Below are 26,789 nucleotides of genomic sequence, written 5' to 3' on the forward strand. Positions count from 1 at the left end.
GGGGGAGCCCAGATATAGATCTGTTTGCCTCCCCCAGAACTATCAATTGGAAAAATTTTGTGCAAGACTCCCCACAGACAAACTTGGAAAGTGGATGCTCTGTCCTTCAGCCGGAAAAAACAGTTTATGCCTTTCCTCCTCTGCCTCTGCTCTCCAAAGTACTACTAAAGATCAAACAAGGCAAACCAAGGATGATTTTTATTGCACCAGCCTGGCCACTCCAACACTGGTACCCTTTCCTGCGCAATGTGTCACTGTTGTCCCCATGGCACCTGCCTCAGACTCCTACCCTGCTGTCTCAGCAGGAGAACCAGATTCTGCACCCTCTGCTTCAAACACTGAACCTAGCAGCCTGACTAATTACCCTAGCTCTCCTTTACCATCCCTCAGTAAACCAGTGATGGATGTCATTTTAGAGGCAAGGAGGCCTAGTACTAGAAAATCTTATGCTGAAAAATGGAAAATATTCTGTGCCTGGAACCAATCTCAAGGGATGAGCACAGCAGTGCCCAATTTACCTCAGATTTTACAATACTGAGATGCTTCACAAGGGCCTGTCTTTTTCCACAATACAAATTCGCTCCTCAGCCATTTCAGCTCATTATAACACAGAACCTCCCCTCTTCTCTCTTCCACTGCTCAAGCAGTTCCTCAGAGGGGCCAAAAATCTAAGACCACCCAGGAGAGCTCCAACTCCAGCCTGGGACCTTAACTTTGTATTGGAGAAGCTCACCCTTCCTCCTTTCGAGCCAGCTGCTACTGCAGATTTAAAATTCCTTTCTTGGAAAACAGCTTCCCTTTTAGCCATCACTTCAGCAAGAAGAGTATCTGAATTACAGGCCCTTATGGCAGTGGAGCCTTTCATCATCTTTCATGCGGACAGGGTGTCCCTTAGGACCAATCCCCCTCTTTCATGCCAAAGGTGGTATCCAGTGTGGCCTTTAATCAGTCCATTCATTTGCCTACCTTCTTTCCTAATCCACAAAACAAAGGGAAACAGATATTGCACTCCTTAGCTGTGCACAGACAACTTAGATTCTACTTGGACAGGTCTAAACCTCAAAGGAAATCTGAACAACTGCTGGTGCCATTTGCTGCAGGGACAGAGGGGAAGGCTATTTCAAAGCGAACTATCTCCAAATGGATAGGCCATTGCATTCACTTCTGCTATAAGCACCATGGAAAACCTATCCCACAGGGGATCAGATCACACTCCAGCAGGGCTGCATCTACCTCTACAGCCTTTCTTAGAGGTGTACCTACCAGGGACATCCTAGAAGCTGCTACCTGGAGTTCTGTACATACTTTCACCAAGCATTACCATTTGCCAATTTTCTGTAAATCCAGAGCTGGCTTTGCCACTGCAGTTTTGCAGGGCCTTATAGCTGGTCCTAATGCTATCTAAATTCCCCCTCCCATATAAATACACTCGAACATCTACATTTCTGGTAAGTTTACACAATTGTACTATGTTCTTCGTGTTTCACTGTTGCACTCCTGGTTACCCTCCCTCCAGCCCCCTGATTTCGTTTGGCTATACCTCTTCTCTCCTTTTCAATGCTTAAAAGCTTTTTGGTGTATTTGCTTTTTTGTTTGAGGTATAACCTTGTATATTTATAGATTTAATTGCTTACCATTAGGGGGGTACCTGATCTCTGGGGCAAGAAAAACTGATGTAATGATGTCAGCTGCATGTTTTATACCCCTGACGACCTGATGTCACGGAAGAAGAGACAGCAACTGATGCAGGACCCAAGACTTTGTTAATCAGGCCGACTGAGGGCTACCTGCAAGCAGATAACCCAAATATAATGACTGCAACAGTGAATACACTCGAACATCTACATTTTTGGTAAGTGTACACAACTATACCATGTGTTGACCACCTTGTCCCTGGATGAGATGCCCTTACTAATGAGGTAGGCCATGTAGAAGGCTTTCCCTACAACAAAGGCAATATGGTGGTCATATTGCCTCCATTGTATGGAAAGCTTTCATGGTGTGTAAGTCCCTTCTTCCTTTTCTGAGTATTCCTCAATGTCCACAGGAAGAGCTTTCTTTGTTTCCCAAAGTGCTTCAGGCCCTTTTGGCTCAGGGCACCATTCAAGTTGTGCTCCCTACCCAGGAAGGGAAAGGTTTTTATTGAAGAATGTGCCTGGTTCCCAGGAAGGAAGGCACCTGGAAATGCATTCTGGACCTTTCTTAGCTCAGCACCTTTCTAAAGGTCCCCTCCTTTTGGATTGTGTCCCTTCAAACCGTGTTCCCTCCTCTTTTTCCCCTCAGGCTTTCTTGGTATCTCTGGATCTCAAGGATGCCTACCTCAACATCCCCATTCATCTTTGCAGGACATTTGTTACATTCCTTATCTAGAAAACCTGCTCATTCAGGCTTTACCACCAAGGTTCTGTTTTAGCACCTCCAGTTTACTGTTTGTCTGCTACAAAGCCTGGAGTTTACCGTAACATTTCAGAAATCAGTCCTGGTTCCTTCTCTGGATTATGTTTTTCTTGGTTGCATGATCCAGACCATTCACATACTGGCATTCCTGTCTCCACCCAAGGCCCTCTCTCTTGATTGCCTTTTTTCAGTCTCTTATTCCTCTGGCTTCATTTGCAGCCAGGGATTTTCTCTGGGTTCTAGGATTCATGGCTTCCACCACTCCTCTGTTGCCTCTAGCCAGGCTCCATATGAGAAAACTACAGTGGTACCTCAAGTTATTGTGCTTTTAACACTGTCATCTACTGGATTTCCTAGTCCTCTGCCTTCCATGTGTCTAACTTGAGCTTCATTGGTGGATTCATCAGCTTTCTCTCAACCCAAGGCTTCCTCTCCAACCTCCAGTCCCATGTCAGGAACTCTTTTTGGATGCCTCGGACAGGGTGTGGGGAACTTCCTTCAATTCTTTCAAGGTCCAGAATCTCTGGCCTCTCCCCATCAGTGGTCAAATCACATCAACATCAAGGAGATGAGAGCTCTTCTTTTTAGCTCTTCAGGCTTTTCATTCCCTCTTTCTTCCAGGACCCTTCAAATTGTCACAGATAATACGACAGTGATGTGATATATCAACAAGCAAGGTGGGGGCACTGCCCTACCTTCTTTGCAGACTATGTCCTCAGGTGTGGGGTCTAGCGGTCTAGTATCAAGTGACTCTTCAGGTTGTCTACATTCCTTCAGAGCAAAATATAGTAGCAGACTCTTTGAGCAGTCCAGCACACAGGCTCCAAATGGATGCTTCACATAGATGTGTTTCTAGACTTTGTCCATCAGTGGGTTGTTCGTCGGGTAGATCTTTTTGCCTTCACTCTGAACAGACAACTTCCTCTCTTCTGTTCCAGATTCCCAAGTTCTCTGGCTTGGTAGGTGAACACCCTATCTTTTCCTGGGAAGGGGATGTTTCTCTGTGCCTTCCCTCCCCTCCACCTGATTCCAAGGGTCCTGGTCAAGATCAAGCAAGATTCCCCCAAAATCTTGCTGGTGACTCCCTGTTGGCCTAGATAGCACTGATTCCCCGTTCTTCACTTAGCCAGTAGCAATCACCACAAGTTACCTCACTGGGTGGACCTTCTCACACAAGACAGAGTCTGTTATCCATCCTCACTTGTCTACTCTTCAACTGACGCTGTGGTTAGAGTTCTGCAGGAGGCCAGGAAACCCACTTCCAGGAAATCATATTTGTCCAAATGGAAATGATTTTCTGTTTGGTGCCTTTCTCTTAACCAGGATCCCTTTTCAGTGGGAGTTCCTCTGGTTCTGTCTTATTTGTGTGAGTTGCTCCATGCTGGGTTAGCATATTGTTTAGTTAATGCTCACCTCTCAGCTGTTTCTGCTTGTGTGCTTTTGGCCCCTCTAACCTTCAGGTTTGAGGTTGAACAATTTCATAAAGCAGTCTTTCCTATCAGGCCTCCCAGTAGTCCTATTCCACTTTCCTGGGGCCTCAATTTTCAGCTTCCTTGCAGCATTGTACTTGGAAGATGACTTCTTTTGTCCCTTATTTCAGCTAAGAGAGTACGTGAACTCCAGGCTGTTTTAGCTGTTCCTCCTTTCTTAGTTTTTCACAGGGACAGGGTGTCTGTTTATACTAATCCTCCTTTTATGCCCAAGGTGGTCTCTTAATCAGTCCATTAAGTTAACCTCCTTTTTCCATTCTACACAGTCTGCTAATGAGAAGGTTCTTCACACCTTGGATTTGTATAGACATCTCAGATATTATTTGAATTAGACTAAATTTCTTTCACAAATCTGAGCAACTTTTTGCTTCCTTTCATCCTAGGTCTTTGGGATTGGCAGTTTCTAAACAAAACCTATCTTCCTGGATCTTGAAGGCCATTTCTTTTTGTTACTGTTTTCATGGTGAATGTCTTTCTGCCACTGTAAAGGCTCATTTTACCAGAGTTGATTCTCCCTCTGGTGGCTTTTTCAAAGAAATGGACACCAGTTCCATCCTTGAGGATACTTGGACCTCTATCCATACTTTCACTAAACATTACAAGTTTGGTGTTTTCTATAGAAAGAGCTGCCTTTGCCAGAGCTAGGGTTTATACAGGGCTTTACTGTGCCTTCCAGCTCCCAAGCTTTCTCTTGAGCTTCTGTCCTCTCCCTTATGTAAAGAATACTGCAACAATGAAGAGAAGGACATTTACTGTTATGGTAAAACTTTACACAACTGTACTGTGTCCTTGCATGTCATTGTTGCAGTATTTGGTCTCTCCCTCCTCCACCCTTCTGTTCTGCCCTATTCTTCTTGCCTTCCTGGCCAGGGATTCTTTTCTTTTTCTCCTTCTGGATGCACATGTTCCTCCTTGTCCCTAGGGACATTCTGTTCCTCCTGTGTCTTTTCAGTTCTGAGGTGTGTACATCTGCATGTCACCTTTATGCCCTTCTCCTTGCATGGGGAGCATACATGTGACGTATGACATCTGTAAATTCCAAAGGCTTTGCCAATACTGGCTAGATGATGGGCTATCCTTGGATGGAGAAAAGAATACTGCAACACTGAAGAAAAGGACATCTACTGCTACGGTAAGATTCTGCACAACTGTACTATCTAGGCACATTCATCAACAATGAGCTATCCTTTGAATACCATGCATTTGTTAGACTTGGGAATTTTTCATATCTTGATCAGTTAATTATCAAAGGATTAGCCTATAATATATCATTAGACTCCTCATGTAACATAGTGCCCCCTTTCCAAACAACTTGCTCAACTCAAAAGGCCCTAAACAATTCCTGACTAGAATAATTTCAGGAGTAAGCTCCTTAAGCTATTTGGCTTATAACCTTAGTCCATCTAGTACATCTTTCTGTGTGGTTCCCTTTGCAAAGTTCTGTTCTTTTAAAGACAGTGTCCTGCTAGACCTCCTCCACCTTAATCTTCAGCAAACAGGTAATATATTGAATACCTGCTCCAAAGATTTCAGTATTTATTTGCTTGTGTGTTTAAATATATGACTTAGTGTATCCTCTGTCTATGGAATATACTTCATTTGCATATGAAACAAAGCAGTATGTTGGTCGCCTTTAAAACCAGTTTCATGTTTAGATGGGTATTTGCAAGTTTACCTCTAGTGTATGCAGAATGGCTCTCAATTTATAAGTTTGCTGGGGTGCACTTGTTTGAGTTCTCAGTGGTTACCTAGACCCCTTGCCTAATAATAACCTATGAACCTGTAAGCTCCCATCCTTTTGCTTTGAGATTTGCTTACCCCTGTTGTGAAGAAAAGAAGGGAATCTCCTACCCCTAATTTTTCTATAATGTCAGAATTAGGCAAAGAGGGTTAGTGTGATCCTTTCAGATCTCCTCACCCATGCGAACCAACACTTATGATAAAGAAGCTTTCATTAGGCTCCTCTCTGAATTAGGTTTCCTCGGGGAAACAATGAGCATGGGATTACAATGGGGTTTCAAAGTCCAAAAATAAATATATGGTCTTAGAAGGCATTGAGTCAAGGACACAATCTCTTCAGAATTCCAGGCATTTGTGGATGTCTGAGTGGGCTTCTCAGAAGCCATCTCTTGGCCTCCAGTCCAAAGAAAATGTGCTGAGTTCTGCAGAGTACAGTACCTACACAAAAGTTGAGCCTGGTACGAAGGAGAGCATATTTTTTTTTGGGGGGGGGCTTTACTGGATACAGACCAGGACAAAACTCTTAATCAAAGCTTTACTTTTATTTGTTTAGTTTTTTTTTTTATGTATAAACAAACGCACCTTTTTAGGGGTGACCTGGGAGCCATCTCTGGTTACGTGACTCACTGTGGGTCAAATAGTAGGAAATGAAGGCTGAGGGTCTCAAACCCTGGACTGTACAAAGCATTCACTAACGATTCAGAGCCTTACTCCTCTTTGTTAACTTAACGGCTAACTTGAAGAACACATCTTTTAGCCTTTGTGTTCCAGAGGGCATTAGGCTGCATGCCACCTTGTGTTTTAATGGTCACCCTAGTTAGGCTGAATAGGCAAACAATTCACTGGTATTTCAGATATCTCTAACCCCTACCATCAGAAAGTAGTTTTGCTTACGGCCCCAGCAAGTGGAAATCTGTTTTAGAGGGTTTGTTTTTTGATTCCAGAAGGGATACAGACCCTTACTGCAAATATTGCATTATCCCTTGAGGTGCACATAGTTTTCCTAAAGCTATGTGACATCTAGAACAATTCCAAGACTCTCCTAGTCATGGATGTCTCCTTTGAAGTGACAGCTGTCTGTTACCGTGTCAGAAGATGCAGGCTATTTGATCTTGCCAGATCGCCCAACTGGCCCCTCGGAGAAGGAAGGCAGGAAGCCTTCCACTCTCTAGGGATCTGGTTACATGTTGAAACAGTTTTCTGTTTAGGGTGAGAAGTATCCTGTTGCACCCCATTTGAATATTGTACAGGTAATCCTGACTTGTTTCAGGCATCTTTGCAGTTTGGGCATCAGTTATGGTGGGTTGTTACATAAGTCAGCTGTTTTTATACATCAGAACCTTATGAAGTTAGGAAGTGTGGCTTAGTACCAGATGGTCAAGCAGTTCCTTAAAGAAATGTATTTTTGTTCCATGACAAATCCTTATCTGCCATTTTTTGCCTGTTGGCTTGGCAGTGTTAGTTCTTGGGGAAATGCTTTTCTTGATGACCATCACTTCTGCTTGCAGTATCTGAGTTTGTATGTAGAGAGCCATTCCGGTCTTTCCTGAGGAGTGGTGTTTGAATTTTCTCTGAACTTGTCCATATATGCCCTTTCTTGCTGGGCAACAACCATTGGGGAAAGGTCACATATTACACATCAGCAACAGCTAGGTTACATCTGAGGTGAGTATATGGGGTCATTTGCACATGATCTTGGCTAAAAGTCAGAGGAATGGTAAAGTCCAAATTATCTCCTTTGCAATGGGGATGGAGGAGCTCACAGTTGCCAAACAACTTTTAGTAGATTGATAAATGCATTGTTTGTTGCCATCAGCTCCCTAATTATCCTTTAGAAGTTGTGCTACTATGTAAGCTGCCACTTCTAGTGCTTACTTTAAGAATATTCCATCTTTGTAGTCATCTGTGCAGTGATTGTTAGTATTTGTTGCATACCTTTACCAAGCATGGTTATAAGGGAGTTGGGCTTCCTTTGGTACTTCTCAAGTACAGATCTTGGCCTTCTAAATGGTGGCCTGTGGGCTGCCCACTGGCTCCTATCAGTCTGTTGATTTACTTCTGATGTTTTGTATATTGACTGTATTTGTTACACCCAATGTTGGGACTTCTTTGATGGGTGATAAGTACCTTCCTGGTTTGGTATTTTACATGGGAGCCTCCTTGATCTAGCTAGAGCATTTGCAGTTCCTTTAAGCTGGGTAAGTAGGTAGTTGTAGATCATTTGCAAACAGTGTAATTGCCACATGGTCTTTGTTTGATTTGCTGAAAGTGTGCCTGCTTATTGGGGGTGGTAAACAGGAGGGCTGAAGGGTTAGATGCAGTTATATGGTTGTAATGGGAAGTCATGGTTTACATGGCAACAAAATCTTGCTCCTTCAGGTGTGGTCCCCTGTGGGGAAAAATGCTGAATTATGATTGGTAGAGAGGATGTGCATAATCTTAGAATCTATCAAGGCAATGACTCCTACAAGATCAACTGATAGTTTTTGTTCTTTCAACTTCTGCTGTAATTACTTGGCTAAAACAGAGATAGGTGACATGTGCTGGCTGTCTTAACTTTACCACATTTGCTTATACAAGGACTTGTTTGCTGACATTGTGTCCTTTGTTTCACCTTAGTGCTTCAACACTACAGGTAGTTCTTTCCACATCTCAGAATATAATACTTCTGCAATAGCTTTTCTGCGTGTTGGTCTATTATCCCATTAGGATGTTTTCATTTCTTTCTTTAATCTTGGCATTTTGAACCAGACTGTATGATGTCACTCTTGTTTAACTAAGCTGCTTCTTTATTTCTAACTGCACCCAATTTTTTTGTGTTGCTGAGGACCTCATCAGGGATATTCATTTTTCTTGTTATTAACTTTGCCCTCTTTCCTGTTAGTTTCATTGAGAATGTTTGGCATCTCCTCCTACCTCCTTACCCTGGAGGCTGGCCTTTCTCAGCTTACCATTTAGTGATCATTATAGCTGTTCTTTTTTTTTTCTACACACCCTTTGTTTCTTAGTCTGTGTAAGTTATCCCCCTCATGTACTTCAGGTAGTTTGAGTACTACAGGCATCCGCCAGGACACCCTGCTATTCCTCTCTGCAGCTTTAACAGCTGCATCAGCCTTCCTTCTGATTTTCCTTGACTTTTCCACATTCACTATTCACATTGCTCTTGTTTGTGTAGTGTCTCCAATCCTACTTTTATGATCTTCTAAACATCCTGAGTCTAGATCCTACCTGTCCATCTGTAGGACCATGCATCTTTTATGGTTGTCATAACAGTGTCTTGAAGGACCACTTGCAGCTGATTTGCTTCCTGGCATTGTACATCTTTGTTTGCTCTGTCTTTCCTTATTTAAATAATCATTCCCCTTAACTAATTTTTTTCAGCTTCTGCCCCTGGTGTTGTCACACCTTTCCACGTGCTCAGAAAAGTGGCATTAGTCTTTCATCACCTGTTTTCTTTTCTCTATTTGGTGTTCTGCATTCAGTCCCTGATTATCCTTCATGTTTTCACAGCCCACAGTTCTAAAAGAAGAATCAATTAGTTTCCCTTGATTTTCCATTTGTTTTCTTACTTGCTTATTTGTGTCTGTTCTACTACATTTTGTCTTAATTCTGAAACTGTCTTTGATATAGTGAATATTCTTTACTGCATTTGAATGACAGTGCTTAAAGCTATTTCTAATCATTTTATTCTTTGCATTATTAAATGTTGTATGCTTTAAATGTGTAGATAGTACGTCTTAACCTTCTTGTAAGTATGCATTAATTGTGCATTTACTTGTACAATTTATCATTTTGCGTGTTTGTACTTTATCTTGGATCCAGTTAATTTTGCCAAGACTATTGATAAAAATGTCTAGTTAAACTTTTGTTTTAGTTGCCCGATACCTATTTCTAGAGTGTTATATAACTGTATATTAGAATACATGGTTTTGTTTACTTTTTGTTTCATAAAGTGTTAATTTTTAGACAAATTGTGAATTCTGTTCATTTAAGAGTTTTGTGTATCCTGTAATATTTTTCTGCTTGATTTTGGTGTATGAGAGTCTGTTCTGTATGTCTTTGGCTTGTGTCATGGCTGAAAAGGATATTTGGAACAGCCCACTAACCTGGTTATAACAAATAAATGAATAGGGCCTGGAATATCATTCAAAATCCTTGATGTACATACTCAGCCACTCATTAAAATCTCTTATTTTGTGTGCCCTAATGTCACACTGGTAGGCCATCCGAGAAGGACTAGTCAGCTGCCTATTTTTCTGTAAATGCGCAGTTCTATTATCTTTTGGCTCACCACCCTCCACATGCAGTCTGCACATACAGTTGTTAGCAAGATGTTTGTTTCTTAAAAGCTTGCTTTTGGGAACATGTTAAAAATGAGCGATCTTTAATTTTTCTTGCATTATCTTGCCAGGATGTTCTTTGTGTTTCACTGTTGCAGTCATCACACTTGGGTTATCTGCCTGCAGGTAGCCCTCAGTAAGCCTGAATACCAGAGTCTTGGGATTTCTGCGTTGGATGCTGTCGCCTCTTCCATGACGTCAGGGGTATAAAACATGCAGCCGACGCCATTACTTCAGTCTTTCTTGCCGCGAAGGGACCTGAAGCAGAAGCAGTTTGCGAGTGCCGGTCAGCTGCTACCTGAAATTTTCGTTTTTTCGAGTTTCAGACCTGAAGTCTTCTAAAGCTAAGTACCCCATTGGGGATTCTTTTTTTTTTTTGCTCTAACCGATGTCAGAAAAAATTAACAATTGTCTTGCCTGTGGAAAGCAAATAACTCACAGATATTTTCATTCTTACTGCGTCACCTGTTTAGGCCCAGACCATGACATCCCTCAGTGTCGGTTTTGTGGCTTGTTTTAACGCCCGAACCATTCGTCATCCGGCTATTTTTGTAGCTAAATTCTTTTGCTCTCGTTCTTTGTATTCCGAAATGGCTTTGGTAAGCCATCCGACTACCGATCTTCCGAAAAAGCGCAAAGACAGAGACAGACCGCATAGGTCAAAAAATGCCAATGACACTTCTGCTAAGCTAGTCACCAGTCCACTGGTACTCCGTGAGGTGCCTTTGCAGTCCCTGATGCCTGCTTCTACAGATTTGCAGGCCTCTGCTGAGACCCATTCTGAGTCCGGTATGCCACGAGATGCTTCTTCGACTATGGAACCTGCGGATGTCTCTACCTTGGATGGGTCTGGAGCCGCTGTGCAGGCACTGGCTTCTGAGGGTGTATTCCGACCTACCAGTATTCATATTAAACAGACAACTTCATTTCCAACTAAAACTACTGAGTTTCTCAGGCCCAGCCGTTGCACTACGCGTAGAAAACCGATGTCCAAAGCACATGCTCAAGCTCCCATGTCACAAAAACAAATGCTTAGAATGGCTGAAGACCTTATTACTCTAATTAGGGGAAGCCAGCCTTCCCCTGCCAAAAGACAAAAAATTGAATTCCCTTCTGATTCTACAGACCCAGGAGTCTGATGACTCTGACCCTTCTGATTACCAGGACATACCCTTATCTACCTATGAGGACTCGGATGCAGAGAAATTAATTTCCTCCGCCTCCCCTTCAGAGGATTTTTCTTTTGGTGAAACCTTGCATACCTTAAGAGAGCATTTCCGCTGGGAATGCCAGGACTATCCTCAGTCCAAGAAGAGACTCGGGGAAGTTTTAGATTTGCCTTAGCACAGGCCTCTAGCTATACCCACCTGTCCTGGATATTGTAGATGATGTTTTCTTGGATTCCAGTCTCTGACACCTTACCACCATTTCCTAGAAAACCTGACAGGTACTACAGAGTAGCTGACTCTCACAGATTTCTCTTTAAGAATCCTACTGCGGATCCAGAGACCATTTCCCAGGGACCTTAAAGGCATTAAGGCTACTACAGCCAAAAACCCTATCCCTTCAGGCAGGGATTCTAGAGCTTTAGACAGATGGGGTAAGAAGGTATGTACCTCTGCAACTATTGCCATCAGGGCCTTGAATTGCCAGTTTCACATGTTGAAGTACCAGCAACATATTATGGAACTAATTTAACAAAAAATGGTGTTACTTCCAGATTGTGCAGAAAATAAAGATTTACAAGAGTTAATGCATTCTGCAAACCAAGTTAGTAAACATACTTTGCAGTGTGGGTTTGATGCCTTAGAAACATCTTGCAGGGCTGTTGTCACTGGGTCTGTACTGAGAAGGCATGCTTGGCTAAAGGAACAAGTCTTGCCTGACCATGTCAAAGCAAAACTACTAGATGCTCCATTAAATCAGGAGCCATTGTTTGGCACAAACGCAGAAGAAGTTCTTAAAAAGATGGAAGAAAAAGATAAATCTATGCAAATCGTAAGATTTCTTACAGGTGCAGCCACCTAGATTCAGTGGGCATTGGCCTTCAAAACACTGGTCCTTTCCAGTCCCTCTCAGGCCTTCTTAGTCCAAACCCAGTGGAAACAGACCACAAAGACTACAGTCTCAGGGTATGCAGAGATCTAAACAATGGAGTATTTCCACCTCAAAACCAGGGAGTGGTAAGCCACCCCCTTATGGAAAAAGTTCACAATGACTTTCCAATTATCCTTCCCAGCCATGCCCAAGTACTTGCGCCCCTAGGAGGAAAACTCGCCCTTCATACAAAAAAACTGGATGTCCATTACTCAGGTCTGATAGGTTCTAAACATTGTATTCACGGGATACAGATTCTACTTCTACTCACTGCCAACTCCAAGCGGGTTGCCAGACCTTCCTCCAAACCAGTGGGCAGAGGCTCAAAAGCAAGTACTTTCCCTTCTCCATATCAGGGCTGGTCAACCTGTTCCAGTAGAACAAAGGGGACAGGGTTTCTACTCCAGACTGTTCCTGATGCCCAGAAAAGAGGGCTCTTGGCACCCTATCCTGGATCTATCGATTCTCAACACCTTTCTGGTGGTCCCCAAATTCAAAATGCTTACACTGCAACAGCTTCTTCCTATGCTAGCCAAGGTTGCCTGGTTAGTCACCCTAGACTTAAAAGAAGCTCATCTGCACATCCCCCATAAGGGAGTCTTCCAGGAAATATCTATGTTTCAGGGCAGGCTGTATGCACTATCAGTTCTCTGCAGTTCCCTTTGGCTTGTCTACTGCGCCCAGAGCATTCACAAAATGCCTGGCTCCAGCCATTGCATACTGCAGGCAGAGAAATATTCAAATCTACCCATACTTGGACAATTGCCTGATTCAGGCGGACAGTCAGGAATTGCTACTTCAGCACCTGGCATTTGTAAAAGGACTTTTTACTTCACTGGGATACATCATCAACGAAAATAAATCACAACTGGTGCCCAGCCAACAAATTGTATTCCTGGGAGCAAACTTGAACATGACTTCCCAGATGTCATTCCTCACTACAGAAAAGCAGGTCCATTTGACAAACTATTTCAAACTAATGGCCAACAAAACCCAGCTATTTGCAAGGAAAATACTGCAAGCCCTAGGGTTCATGGCCTCATGCATTCTGCTAATTTCATATGCAAGACTGCATATGAGGAAACCTCAGTGGTACTTAAAAAGTCTTTGGTGTCAACATTCTCAGGGTCTGGAAACAGTGATTCCTATCATACCTTGTCTAAGGGCAGAGTTCCTTTGGTGGGCAGAAGCATGCAACCACAACAAGGGACTTCCTTTTACTCAACCCCTCGCTGCCCAAACCCTGACAACAGACGCATCAGACTATGCATGGGGGGCTCACATGGCAGGCAAATGCATTCAAGGCAAATGGAGCCCAGAACAAATTCACCTGCATATCAATCAAAAGAGATGCTACCTGTACAGAATGCTCTGACAGTCTTCAAATACCTAATCATTCCAGGACAGCCCCTGATAAAGACAGACAACACCACAGTTATGTGGTACATAAACAAGCAGGGCGGAACTCATTCTTACCCACTCTGCAGGTTAGCCATGGCTCTGTGGAACACAGCCTTGAGCATCCAAGTGCACCTACAAGCTCACTTCCTGCCAGGCAAGCAAAATTCACTGGCAAACATCTTAAGCAGAAATCTACTGGACCCTCACGAGTGGAAACTGGAACCCAACTCATTCAGACTTCTAACCCCGAGGTGGGGAACACCGGAGGTGGATCTTTTTGCCTCCCCCCAAACCACCAATTGAGCAAATTTTGCACCAGGAACCCTCACAGCAGACCCTGGAAGGTGGACACCCTATCCTTTACATGGGAAAACCTCTCAATTTATGCCTGCCCTCCTCTGCCCCCTCCTCTCAAAAGTACTACTCATCAAACAGGACAGGCCAAGGGCGGTCCTTATTGTACCAGACTGGCCACGCCAGCACTGGTACCCACTCCTACGCAGTCTGACAGCAGTGCCACCCTGGCACCTACATCACACACCTTCCCTGCTGTCTCAGCAGGAGGGTCAGATTTTGCATCCACAGCTGCAAACCCTAAACCTTGCAGCCTGGCTTATTCCCTAATTGCACCACTTCAGCAAACAGGTGGTGGACGTCATCCTTGAGGCCAGAAGGCCTAGTACTAGGAAATCCTATGCTGAAAAGTGGAAAAGATATTGTTCTTGGAGTCAGTCTCAAGGAAAAGACACATCTGTGCCCAACTTACCTCAAATCCTTGATTACCTAGCAGAGCTGCTCCACAGAGGCCTATCCTTCTCATCCATTAAGATTCATGTCTCTGCCATCTCAGCTCATTATAATACTGAGCCTCCTCTCTTTTCTCACCCACTCATCAAACAGTTCCTGAGAGGCGCTAACAATTTAAGGCTCCCTAGGCGTGCTCCCACCCCGACCCGGGACCTTAACATTGTACTGGAAAAGCTCACCCCCCCCCCCCCTTGAACCTGCTGCTTCAGCAGAGTTAAAATTCCTCTCTTGGAAAACAGCCTTACTTCTAGCTATTACTTCAGCAATAAGAGTGTCTGAGTTACAGGCAGTAATGGCTGTGGAACCCTTCATTATTTTCCATGCTGACAGGGTTTCCCTCAGGACTAATCCATCATTTATGCCAAGGTGGTATCCAGTGTGGCTTTAAACCAATCCATCCATTTACCAACCTTTTTCCCTAATCCTCAGAATAAAGGTGAAAGCATCCCTGTACTCCTTGAACGTGCACAGACAGCTCAGGTTCTACCTTGACAGGACTAAACCTTTCAGAAAATCTGACCAGCTGCTAGTCAGCTTTGCTACAGGGGCAGAGGGCAAGGCCATTTCAAAGCAAACCATTTCCAAATGGATAGCACACTACATCCATTTCTGCTGCAAACACCATGGAAAACCTACCCCACAGGGGATCAGAACTCATTCCACTAGGGCTACCTCAACCTCTACAGAATTTCTCAGGGGAGTTCCTACTAGGGGCATCATGGAAGCTGCAACCTGGAGTTCTGTACACACCTTCACCAAGCATTACCACTTGCCTATCTTTTCTAAATCCAGAGCTGGATTTGCCGCAGCAGTCTTACAAGGCTTGCTAGCCAACCCTAATACTTCTTGACTGCCTTCACCCTTTCTCAGCTTTGGGAATCAACCCAAGTGTGATGACTGCAACAGTGAAACACGAAGAACATAGTACAGTTGTGTATACTTACCATAAATGTAGATGTTTGAGTGTATTCACTGTTGCAGTCCTGGTCACCCTCTCTCCAGCCCCCTGACTTTTCTATACTCTCTACCTACCCTCTTTTTGGCCATATCTTATGGCAGTGGTATTTACTTTTTACTGGAGGTGTTCCATACCATGTAATTGCTTCCTATTTTGGGGGCTCCTGACATCTGGAGCAAGAAAAACTGATGTAATGGCATCAGCTTGCATGTTTTATACCCCTGACGACATGACATCATGGAAGAGGCGACCGCATCCAATGCAGAAATCCCAAGACTCTGGTATTCGGACCGACTGAGGGCTACCTGCAGGCAGATAACCCAAGTGTGATGACTGCAACAGTGAATACACTCGAACATCTACATTTATGGTAAGTGTACACAACTGTACTTTTCCTCTCCTGTCTTCCATATTAGCTTACCCTTCTTGCAGCCTAGATTTCCTTATACTCTCCTTTTCTGTCAGGCTTTTCTGCCTTATTTTTCTAGACCCCCTTCCCTTATTGTCCTCCTCAGATTCCCTGTCTGTATTTTTAGAATAACCCTCTTTCCTCCTCAGATTCCCTGTCTGGATTTTTTAGAACAACACACTTTCCTCCTCAGATTCCTTCTCTTGGACTAACCCTCATTTGTTTACTTTGCAGTAATGTACTTTTACTTTCTAGTCGTATGTTCTTTTACATGATCTCTTTTTTCAGTCCCATCCTTCATGTTTTATTTACTTAATTGTGTCTTTTATCTACCCCTGCTGTTTTTGACATTTATTGCTGCGTAGAATACTTTACCCCACCTCTGTTCTTGATCTGATCTCCCTCACTTTTGTCAGTAGCTGTGGTTACATGTACAGATCCTTTTGCTGTGCTATGTGAACTGTTTACTGTTATTTCCAAATTGTTGATAGGTACTTATTCTTTAGAGTGTGTCTATGATGTATGTACGCACTCGCAGCCTGCAAAGATTTGGCTCCTCATTTAGGATTAGTGGCTATGCTTTGTGTACTGTGAGTGGCGAGCTATGCACCTGTTCCCTTGGGACTCTGAAATGGATTAAGCAGGTAATTAGAAAATGAGTTATTGTACTTATTCAGTGATTTCATTATCAGCATCACTGCAGAAAGCAATGAAGGTTTACTAAGGGGAATGGAGAATTTATTAAAAAAATAGTCTACAGTTTGAGGTAAAATTTCACAGTTTTTTGATGATTGGTTAACATTATTTTGTTACTTTATAGAAAGTACAGCAAAGAGCTTCCAAAGTTCTTAATCAGATGTAGAAGTCTTTTTTTATTTTTTTTCTGAATAACTTTCTCCTTGATACTATTGTAGTAGTTTGTTAGGCTCCGTGAAAACAAGGTACCACAGTCTGAGTCCATTTGGAGTATGTCCTTCCTGAGCTTCAAGGGTGTTTCTGTAGAATTTCTAGACCTTGAGCACCCATTTTTTTTCCTTTGGTACTTAGTATATTTAATGTATCCCAATGAGTGTTGTAATAAATTTCCCAAATAAAACATAACTCTTGCAGTTGGGATTAAAATCAAACCGCTATTTCTAAGTAAGAGAATAGTTGCTTAGAAAGTTAATTTTAACCAAGTCATTCCTTAATCCTTTTGTGTTTAGATGAACATTTTGTCTCCTGCAGTTGGTATGTGAGCCCTTTTTGTTTCTGGGTCTCTTTAATCACAGTCTGCTGGCAGAGCATTAAGTCAGCCTGCCTGTTTGGCACACACATTTGCAAGCAGCTTCTCCGCATGAACCCCCTACTGCAGTGCTGGAAAAGCTTAATGCGCTCACTCTAAAATACGTAAAATCCATGTTAGTTTCAGTGTAGTGTTTGAAAAAAAATCCTACCATTGCTTTGTTTTATACTTGTTCCTTTTCTGCTTGTTTTATTTTTATTCTAAATGTTTAAGATTTTTCCATTTCAGAGTGAAAAACTGCTGCTGTTTGATACTGTTCAGAGTGAACTAGAGGAGAAGATTCGACGGCTTGAAGAAGATAGACATAATATTGATATCACCTCAGGTAATTTTCAGCTCTTTAGTTTTCTTTTGGTACATAAGCTTTAATACTAATTCTTGTCTGGTGCACAGTACTTAATTTAATGTTTATTGAAATCTTCACATCGAAAGACAACTGTGCGAATGCATTAAATGTGATCATGGCCAGCCTTTAAAATTCCAATATATACTTGCCTGCTGAGGTATAATAGGTTTATAGGTGTGTACTAGGCTAATGGCCCTGGAGCCTTTGCAAGCCTAGCCCATAGAAGTGCCCTGGCATCATGCCACCTGACGTTGGTTCCCAGTGCCTCTATCAAGTAGAGCCACTGCAGTGATCCTAGGGTGAACTTTCTATTTCCCATCCACTCATTAAGATCCCTCTTGAAGAGGGCCAGTGAGGTGCTCTGCTTGACATGTATGGGAAGTCTATTCCAGAGCATGGGCAGTCTCTGGGTTATGAACCTGTCCCTCCAGCATGTTCTGTTGAGTGTGATAATGAGGTTGAGGTCTCTGGAGTGTGTGATGCAGAGGGATTTGGATTCTTTAGATGTAGCATTTCTAACAGAGCTGGGTCAAACATGGCTTTGTAAGTCAAGCAGAGATTACCTCATAGTAGACAATACGAGATGGAGACTAGCTGGAGTTTTTTTTAGTCTGTCTGTGTAGGACGTGTTTAAGGCCTAGGATCCTCTTCATGAGGTACTTTTGTGGCCTCTTCAACTGCATAAATGGTAAGAATCTTATTTAAGGTGTCCTCTGTAGTGAGTAGATAGTCGACATTTGGAGTGCTCTTTTACGTGTCTGTTGAGCATTTTTTTTTTTTTTTTCTGCTATCAAGATCTTATATTCACAGTATGTGCATGTCCTTAATCCAGGCGGGAGAGCTCTTCCACCATGATGAGAATCCTCTGCCCTTTTTAATTGTGCATGCTGTTCAGATTACAGTTTAATGTGCATTATTTGAAAGTTCCTGCTTTTTAGTACCTAAGAAGCTTAAACTTTTCCTTTGTTCCTTTTTTTCATCATATTAGTGACCAAGACTGCCACAGATGCAACTTATTCTGTCTTGGCCTTGATTGCAAAGTCAGGAGTTACCAGAGATGTCAGCATTTTAACCTAGATGCTTGCAGGGGCCACTTACAGAAACTTGGCACCTACTTCATCATATCCAGCATTAGAGGATTCTCAGTGCAAGGGACATACATGGAGGCATTCCTACCATTCAGTGCAGGATCAGAAAAAAACATGGTGAAGAGTGCTAAGTAGTACTCCTGAGTTTGTCACTGCAGCATCCAAATCCTAACATGTCTGCATCTCCCCTTAACGAGAGGTAGATGTCTGTCATCTTCCTTGGAAGACCAGTAGTGGAGAGGCACCTTCATTTCACCACCTTTTGTTGAGGTTGAGTCCAGAGGATGTGGGTGTTGTGAAAATGGCCATGCTGGAGTGTTTGGCTATTCTGCTAACTTGTATGGAGCAGGCAAAATCTCTTATAACATACTTCAGAGTTTAAGCACTGACCTGGGAGGGAATTCTCTTTCACTCAACTATTTTGAGCTGAGGAATGCCTGCTAGTAAGACTTAAACATGTCCTCTTTGGCTCTCTTTCACTTAAATGGCCTTTGGCTATTTCCACATCAGTGATGGACTTCAGCAATCTCTTCAGTATTTGGTGAGAGATGACCAAATGGATTTTTTGAGAGTACATTGCAACAGTGAATATTGATGCCCAGACTTTGTCTTTGGCAAGCCTCTCGGACAGTGCCACCACATCAGGTGCAGATCTGCCCACCACATGTGATAGTTCAGTCTCCCTCCTACTCTGATTGGTAACCCATACTCCAGCTACAAAGGAAGAATCCAGGTCTGCTGTGTCTCTTGGCCAGTGGAAGCCACCTTCTTTTTCTTAGAGACTTATTTTGCATCTGAATCGAAGGAGACTGAATTCTTTGTTTCTGAGATGAGCTTGGAGTAGACTGTACATAGAAAAGTCTTACTGTACTCAAGAAGCCATACGATAAAAGAAAAAGAAACTTCATACATAATGTGCAATAGCTCTGTGACCACAGTTATCATAGATAGATGAATACGTATATACGATTATTGGGGAAGAGTCCATAATATTAAACTACCTGGGATTAAAATTGAACTAAACCAGACCTGAAAGCAAATAAAAAATGACATTATAAAATGGCAAATAGGAAAACATCCTGGTAGTCTGTGACTACACTGCACATAAAGCAGACACACATCTCAATGTACTTCGTAAAGAGTGTGTGACAATGTCTTACCTGCCTATACCTAAAATTTAGGGAAATGTTAGTCAGGTTAAAGAGGATTAAAGTCATTTTGTAATATGACCATTGTTCATTTTAGAGAGAAGAATATTCAAAGGTCCTCAGGAACAGGATACAGCAGAATTATTGAACACGCTAGCAAGCATGAAAAAAAAAATCATGTTTGCTTAGCAAAATCGTTTCATCATCTCATACCACACTTGGATATTAAAACAAAATAGTGGCTGGTGTCACAGGGAGAGTCAGTATGTTTCAGGCTAGAGTGAGATATGTAGTCTAGTACTTAAGAGGAAGTGTCCCATTCCGTATAGCGTCTTTGTTTTATACCTCTTCAAAAAAAATAAATAAATAAATAAATAAATAAAAGTTAGCTTCATAGTATAGGTGGATGAAGCCCTGACTGTGCTCCAGTCAGCCCAGGTTCAAAAATGGGAGGAGTTGACCAAGATGGAAAGGGAATAAAAAGGTGTTTGCCTGCTCACGTCTATGGGAGGATGTGTGTGCTGAGGTTTGCCTAATGTAATGATTCTGTAGGAGACTGGCACTGCTGATAGGGGTGGAGGGCATCTGCAATGTAAGGGGCAGGGCACTCCTGCTTTACCTTTGTAATGCTTGCTTACCCTAATGCACTGCCCCTAACTCTACCCATATACCTCACCATGGAAAAACTTTCTGTAGCACTACCACTACACAAAACAGCGTGGACACCTGCCGAGCGTACACACATAACACTAAATTTAGCCCATTACTCTAAACCTAACTCACAAACACTTGCACATGCACTAAACCTGTCCTCTTACCTAACTCTTCTGTAACTTTAGCACACACAGACTGGGACATACACTTCCACCCCTATTACTTTGTTGACAAAATACACAGCTGGCGAAAGTGGCAGTCACTCAGCCTGCCATTTACCTAAATTGCCTTGCACTACACTTTGTCTACCAAAGAAGTATGCCTGAGAATGTGTACATGTTTGTAGACAGTATTAAATACAGTGGATATAAAAAGTTTACACACTCCTGTTAAAATGCCATTTTTTTGTGATATAAAAAAATGAGACCAATGTAAATCATTTCAAAACTTTTCCCACCTTTAATGTGACCTATAACCTGTACAATTCAATTGAAAAACAAACTAGTCTGGGGAAAAAATATAAAATAATAAACGTACAATAAGCTGGTTGCATAAGTGTGCACACCATACTTGTCAACTGTACAGATTTTTGCCTCAGATTTTTAATCTGTTTTTTCATATTAGCTGGAAAACCACTTTTTTAAAAAGTGGTTTTCTGGCAAATTAGCAACAAGTCATTAAAAATATAAATAAAATTATATACAATAAAATATAAAATAATAAACGTACAATAAGCTGGTTGCATAAGTGTGCACACCATACTTGTCAACTGTACAGATTTTTGCCTCAGATTTTTAATCTGTTTTTTCATATTTGCCAGAAAACTACTTTTTTAAAAAAGTGGTTTTCTGGCAAATTAGTGACAAGTCATTAAAGATTTAAGTCAGAAAATAATGTCCGACATTTGAGTTTCAGACTTCAAACCATTCAGAAAATTCATGCTAATGCAAAACCTGTTATTCTATCAACTTTCTGTTTGTAAGAGCAATATTTAAAAATTGTCCCTATATTTGGGCCTTTGTCCCACTTTTATTTATAGCTTTGTCCAGGTTTCTTGCTGTAAGAGGTTGAGAGGTATGGTGCACACCCTTAAATTAATACTTTGTTGAAGCTCCTTTTGATTTAATTTAGCATTCAGTCTTCTTGGGTACACACCTGCCATCAATTCAAGAGACTTTTGATTAACCCCAAATAAAGCTCAGCTGTCTAGTAGGATTTTCCTGACATTTACACAGTTGGCTGCTACAGCAAAAGCCATGGTTCGCAGAGAGCTTACAAAGCATCAATGGGATCTCATTGTTGAAATGTATCGGAAGGGTACAAAAAAAAATTCCACAGCATTGGATATACCATGGAACACAGTGAAGACAGTCATCAGAAAGTAGAGAAAATATGGGACAACAGTGAATGTTGCAAAGAACTGGACATCCCTCCAAAATTGATGAAAAGACAAGATGAAAACTGGTCAGGGAGGCTGCCACGAGACCTACAGCAACACTGAAGGAGCTGCAGGAATTTCTGGCAAGTACTGGTTGTGTACTGCTTGTGACAGCAATCTCCTGTATTCTCCATATGTCTGGGCTGTGGAGTAGAGTTGCAAGACTGAAGCCTTTTCTTACACAGAAAAACATCCAGGCCCAGCTACAATTTGCAAAACAATACATCAAGTCTTCCAAAAGTGTGTGGGAAAATGTGTTACGGTCTGAAAATGTGTTACGGTCTGAGACCAAGGTTGAACTTTTTGGCCACAATTCCAAAAGGTATGATGTTCTTCATGTTTCACTGTTGCAGTCATTACATTTGGGTAATCCTGCTGGCAGGTTTCCCTCAGTTGGCCTGAATTCCAAAGTCTTGGGTCCTGCGTCGGCTGTCGTCGCCCCTTCCCTGACGTCAGGTCGTCAGGGGTATAAAAGCAACAGCCAACGCTATTTTCTTTAGTCTTTCTTGCCGCGCGTTGCCCGAAGCAGAAGCAGTTCGCAAGTGCCGGTCAGCAGACTCCTGAGATTTTTGAGTTTGAATTTCTGATCCGAAGTCTTCTATAAAGCTAAGTACCCCGTTGGGGAAAAGTACAGTTTTGTACCTACCATAAATGTAGATGTTCGAAGATCCACATTGCTGCAGTCCTAACACTTGGGTAGTCCGCTGTCCCTCGGTCGGCCCGAATATCAGAGTATAAGGCTGACGTCGGTCAGGGCGCATTTGACTGACATCAGAATGTCAGGGTACAAATGCGCATGACCGACGTCATATCCTCAGTCTTTTCTTGCCCCAGATGTCAGAAGACCCTAAAGAAAAAAGGTCAAAACCCCTAGGCAACAGCTAAACAACCAACCAGCCTAACACCAAGAATATGTACAATATATACAATATATACAATAAACCTCAGATGGATAACCCAACCCACACAACCACCTCAAACTACAGAGGGGAAGGAGGGAGGGTAAATTGGACTGCAGCAATGTGGATCTTCGAACATCTACATTTATGGTAGGTACAAAACTGTACTATGTTCTTCATCTCACATTGCTGCAGTCCTAACACTTGGGTAGAATCCCAAAGCAGAGGTAAGGGAGGATGGCTAAACTATAATGAAGCAGGAGCTGCCAGAATGCCCTGCAACACAGCAATGGCAAACCCAGCCCTGGATTTAGAGTACAATGGAAGGTGGTAATGCCTAGAGAAGGTATGCACTGAACTCCAAGTGGCTGCCTCCAAAATATCCTTAGTTGCCACCCCTCAAAAGCTGTTGAAGTGGCAGTAGCCCTAGTGGAATGAGGCCTAATCCCAGCTGGAATCTCTTTGCCATGATGGGAATAACAGAAAGCAATGCAAAATCCAATCCACTTAGAAATAGTTTGTTTTGACACGGGCTTGCCCTGAGAGCACAAAGCAAAAGAAACTAATAACTGCTGAGATTGCCTGAACCCTTTAGTTCTGTCCAAATAATATCGCAACTGCCTGTGTACATCTAAAGTGTGCAAAATCTTTTCCCTTTATTTAGGGGATTTGCACACAAAGTAGGCAAATGAATAGTTTGGTTTAAAGCCACACTAGAAACCACTTTAGGCATAAAGGTAGGATTAGTACGTAAAGATACCCTATCCTTATGGAAAATTAAGAAAGGCTCAACTGCCATAAGGGCCTGCAATTCAGAAACCCTTCTTGCAGAGGTAATGGCCAACAAAAAAGCAGTCTTCCATGACAAATATTTCAACTCAGCAGTAGCTGCAGGCTCAAAAGGTTGTAGAGTGAGTTTCTCCAACACAAAATTGAGATCCCAAGCAGGAGTAGGAGCCCTTCGTGGGGGTCTTATATTCTTTGCCCCTCTAAGAAATTGCTTGAACAAAGGATGAGAAAACAATGGTGGGTCACAGTCGTAGTGAGCTGAAATTGCTGCAGCATGAATCTTAATAGAAGAGAAGGACAAACCTTTGTCTAATAACTCAGTAAGATATTGAAGAGCCACACTTAAATCAGGCACAGAAACATCCAAATCCTTAGCTGCACTCCAAAACAAAAATCTCTTCCATTTATCTGCGTACACTTTCCTTGTACTAGGCCTTCTAGCTTCCAAAATCACATTCAAAACTTGTTGTGGAAGTTGAGACCCTCTATGGTTTAAAACAGAATATGCCAGGCTGTTAGATGAAGAGAGTGAAGTTTGACATTGAGCAAATGACTGTCCTCCTGGGACAACAGATGTGGAATCAAAGGCAAAGGCCATGGAGGCTTCCGCACTAGACTTCTCAGTAATGGGTACCAGTGCTGCCGAGGCCAATCTGGAGCTATCAAAATCATCCTTGGCTTGTCCTGTCTGACCTTCAGAAGTACCTTTGGGAGGAGAGGCAGAGGTGGAAAGGCATACACATGAAGATTTTTCCAACTGAAAGAAAGAGCATCCACTTTCCAGGCTGTGGGATGAAACCTCTTTGTGCAAAACTTTGGCAGCTGATGGTTTAGTGGAGAAGCGAACAGATCTATGTCTGGAGTTCCCCAGGACACTGTCAATTTCTGAAATACATGAAGATCCAGTTTCCACTCGTGGGGATCCATGATTTGTCTGCTTAACACATCTGCTAAGGAGTTCTGTGCTCCTGGCAGAAACCTTGCCTGAAGACTTAGTTGTAAATTGAGAGCAGTCTCCCACAAAATCGTTGCTTGCCTGCATAGAGGATAAGAATGTGTTCCCCCTTGCTTGTTGATGTACCACATGACAGTTGTGTTGTCTGTTAGAATCAACACCTGCCCTGGAAGAAGTAAATCCTTGAAAGCTATTAATGCAAACTGGACTGCTAACATCTCCTTCAAGTTGATATGTAGATGCTGTAGTCTGACAGGCCACTTGTCTTGTATCCACTTTCCGTTTAGATGAGCTCCCCAAGCTTTGTCCGAGGCATCTGTCGTTAAAATTTGACTCGCCTCTGGCCGGGTCACAGAGAGTCCCTTGTTTAGGTGACATTCCTGAGCCCACCACAAAAATTCCTTTTGAATGCAAGGTATTATTGGAATGACAGTGTCCAGATCCTGGCAGTGCTGTGTCCATACATTCTTGAGATACCATTGCAACTTCCTCATATGCAGTTTGGCATTGGGAAGCACCAGAATACAAGATGCCATGAACCCTAAGGCTTGAAGGACTGTCCTTGCAGTCAGCCCGGACTGAAGAGATAGATGATGGAAGTAAAGGGAAAGATTCTTTTGTTTGTCCGGGGTTAGAAAGGCCATCTGGGATGCTGTATTCAGTCTTACACCCAGAAAGCACATGTCTTGAGAGGGTACTAGACTGGACTTTATTTCGCTCACAGAATACCCCAGGCATCTTAGCACTGCTATCACATATTCCAAATGACGAAGAAGCTCTTCCCTTCCTTGAGCCAGAATCAGGCAATCGTCCAAATAAGGATAGATTTGTATTCCTTTCAGCCTGAAGAAAGCTATCACTGGAGCCAGAACTTTCAGAATACTCTGGGCGCAGTAGATAAGCCAAAGGGCAATGCAGAGAACTGATAGTGAGAAGTCCCAGACCGGAAACGCAGATACTTCCTGCAACTTAGTCTGATAGGAACATGAAGATATGCCTCTTTGAGATCCAAAGTTACCATCCAGTGATCCTTGCCCAGCAGAGGTAAAAGTTGTTGTAACGTCAACATCTTGAACTTGGGAATGTCCAGATAAGTGTTGAGGATAGATAAATCCAAAATTGGTCTCCACGTGTTCCCCTTTTTTGGTACAAGGAACAGACGAGAATAAAATCCTAGGCCTCTTTCTGGCATAGGAACCGGCTGTATGGCCCCTATTTGGAGTAACAGAGAAATTTGCTTGTGAGCCTCTATTCTTTGTTGAGGAGGAATGTCTGGCATGCCCTTGAAAGGAGGCAAGGTATGGAAATAAAACCTGTAACCGTGATGTATGATGTCCAATACCCATCTGTCTTGGGTAATCAACCTCCAATTTTCTTTGAAAAGTGCCAACCTTCCTCCCAAAGGTGCTGCCAGGCGAGAAGGTTCTGGCAGCTGAAAAGGTAGGTCATTGGGTTTGTTTACGAAAGGACTGACCCCTGCCCTCACCTGAAGACTGTGCAGGAGAACTCCCTGTCCTAGGCCTGAAAGAGCCCTGACCTCTGCCCCTGCCACGACTAGATCTACCCCTAGACTGGGAATCATAAGAAGGATACGTCCACCCCTTAGTAGGCCAATTTCTACTAAACTTCGGAGGCTGAACCTGTAAAAATTCTTTAACAGTCTGCATAGACTTAGCCTTGTCTTCCATTTTCTTTAAAACTGCCTCAACAGGAGAACCAAACAAGACATCAGATTGCAAAGGGGCATCCAAAATCCTAGTTTTAACATGGTCAGATAAATTTTGATCCCGCAGCCAGGCATGCCTGCGAAGAACTGACCCAGTAGCAGCCACCCTGGACGAGGCCTGTACAGCATCAAAACCACATTGCACAGAGTGCTTACCCACCTGTTCAGAAACATGCACTAAATCTTGTAACTCTTTACAATCAATACCTTCCGCCAGAGCATCAACCTTAGATTTCAACTGTGAAAGGAGATAATTTTGATATTTCAACATGTGAAACTGGCAATTCAAAGCTCTCATGGCTAGAGTGGAAGAAGTATAAACTTTCTTTCCCCATCTATCCAAGGCCCTGGCCTCTTTATCTGCAGGAACCGGATTCTTGACAACAGAAGCCTTAACACTCTTAGGCCCCTGGCTAACAGTTTCAGGGTCTGCCCTAGGACTCTTAAAAAGATACTTATGAGCTTCAGGTACCCTGTAATACCTATCAGGTTTAACAGGAGCAGGAGGCAAAGAATCAGGATTAAGAGAAGCCTCTGCAAATACATCTTCCACCACATTTAGAACAGGAGGTATAGCCAAAGGCCTATGCTGGGGTAAAAACAAAAATTCCCTAAGCCTTTTCCTGGAATCAGAGAAGTCCTGACCTTCCCATTTAAAATGCTCTCTCATGGAGTGAAGGGTCTCTGAAAAGAAAAATCCTCAGGAGGAGAAGCTGAAGGAGTAGAATCATCCACATCAGAATCAGAATAATGAGCATACTCCTGTAAGTCTTCAGCCAAGACTCAGACACATCCAAGCCTGCTCCCAATCCCCCAACACTG

General features: G+C 42.7%; 1 protein-coding gene across 1 annotated transcript in view; it reads left to right on the forward strand.

Moving 5' to 3' along the window:
- Positions 1-26,789, forward strand: part of BRMS1L (BRMS1 like transcriptional repressor) — a 624,443-nt gene that overhangs the window by 338,722 nt on the left and 258,932 nt on the right. The window contains exon 4 of the mRNA XM_044074136.1: positions 17,153-17,249. Within this exon, the coding sequence (XP_043930071.1) occupies positions 17,153-17,249 (97 nt within the window). The remainder of the gene's footprint in view (positions 1-17,152; positions 17,250-26,789) is intronic.

This window comes from Protopterus annectens, chromosome 6.part0 (assembly GCF_019279795.1).
Source record: "Protopterus annectens isolate FY-2018-M chromosome 6.part0, PAN1.0, whole genome shotgun sequence".
Taxonomy (NCBI): Eukaryota; Metazoa; Chordata; order Ceratodontiformes; family Protopteridae; genus Protopterus; species Protopterus annectens.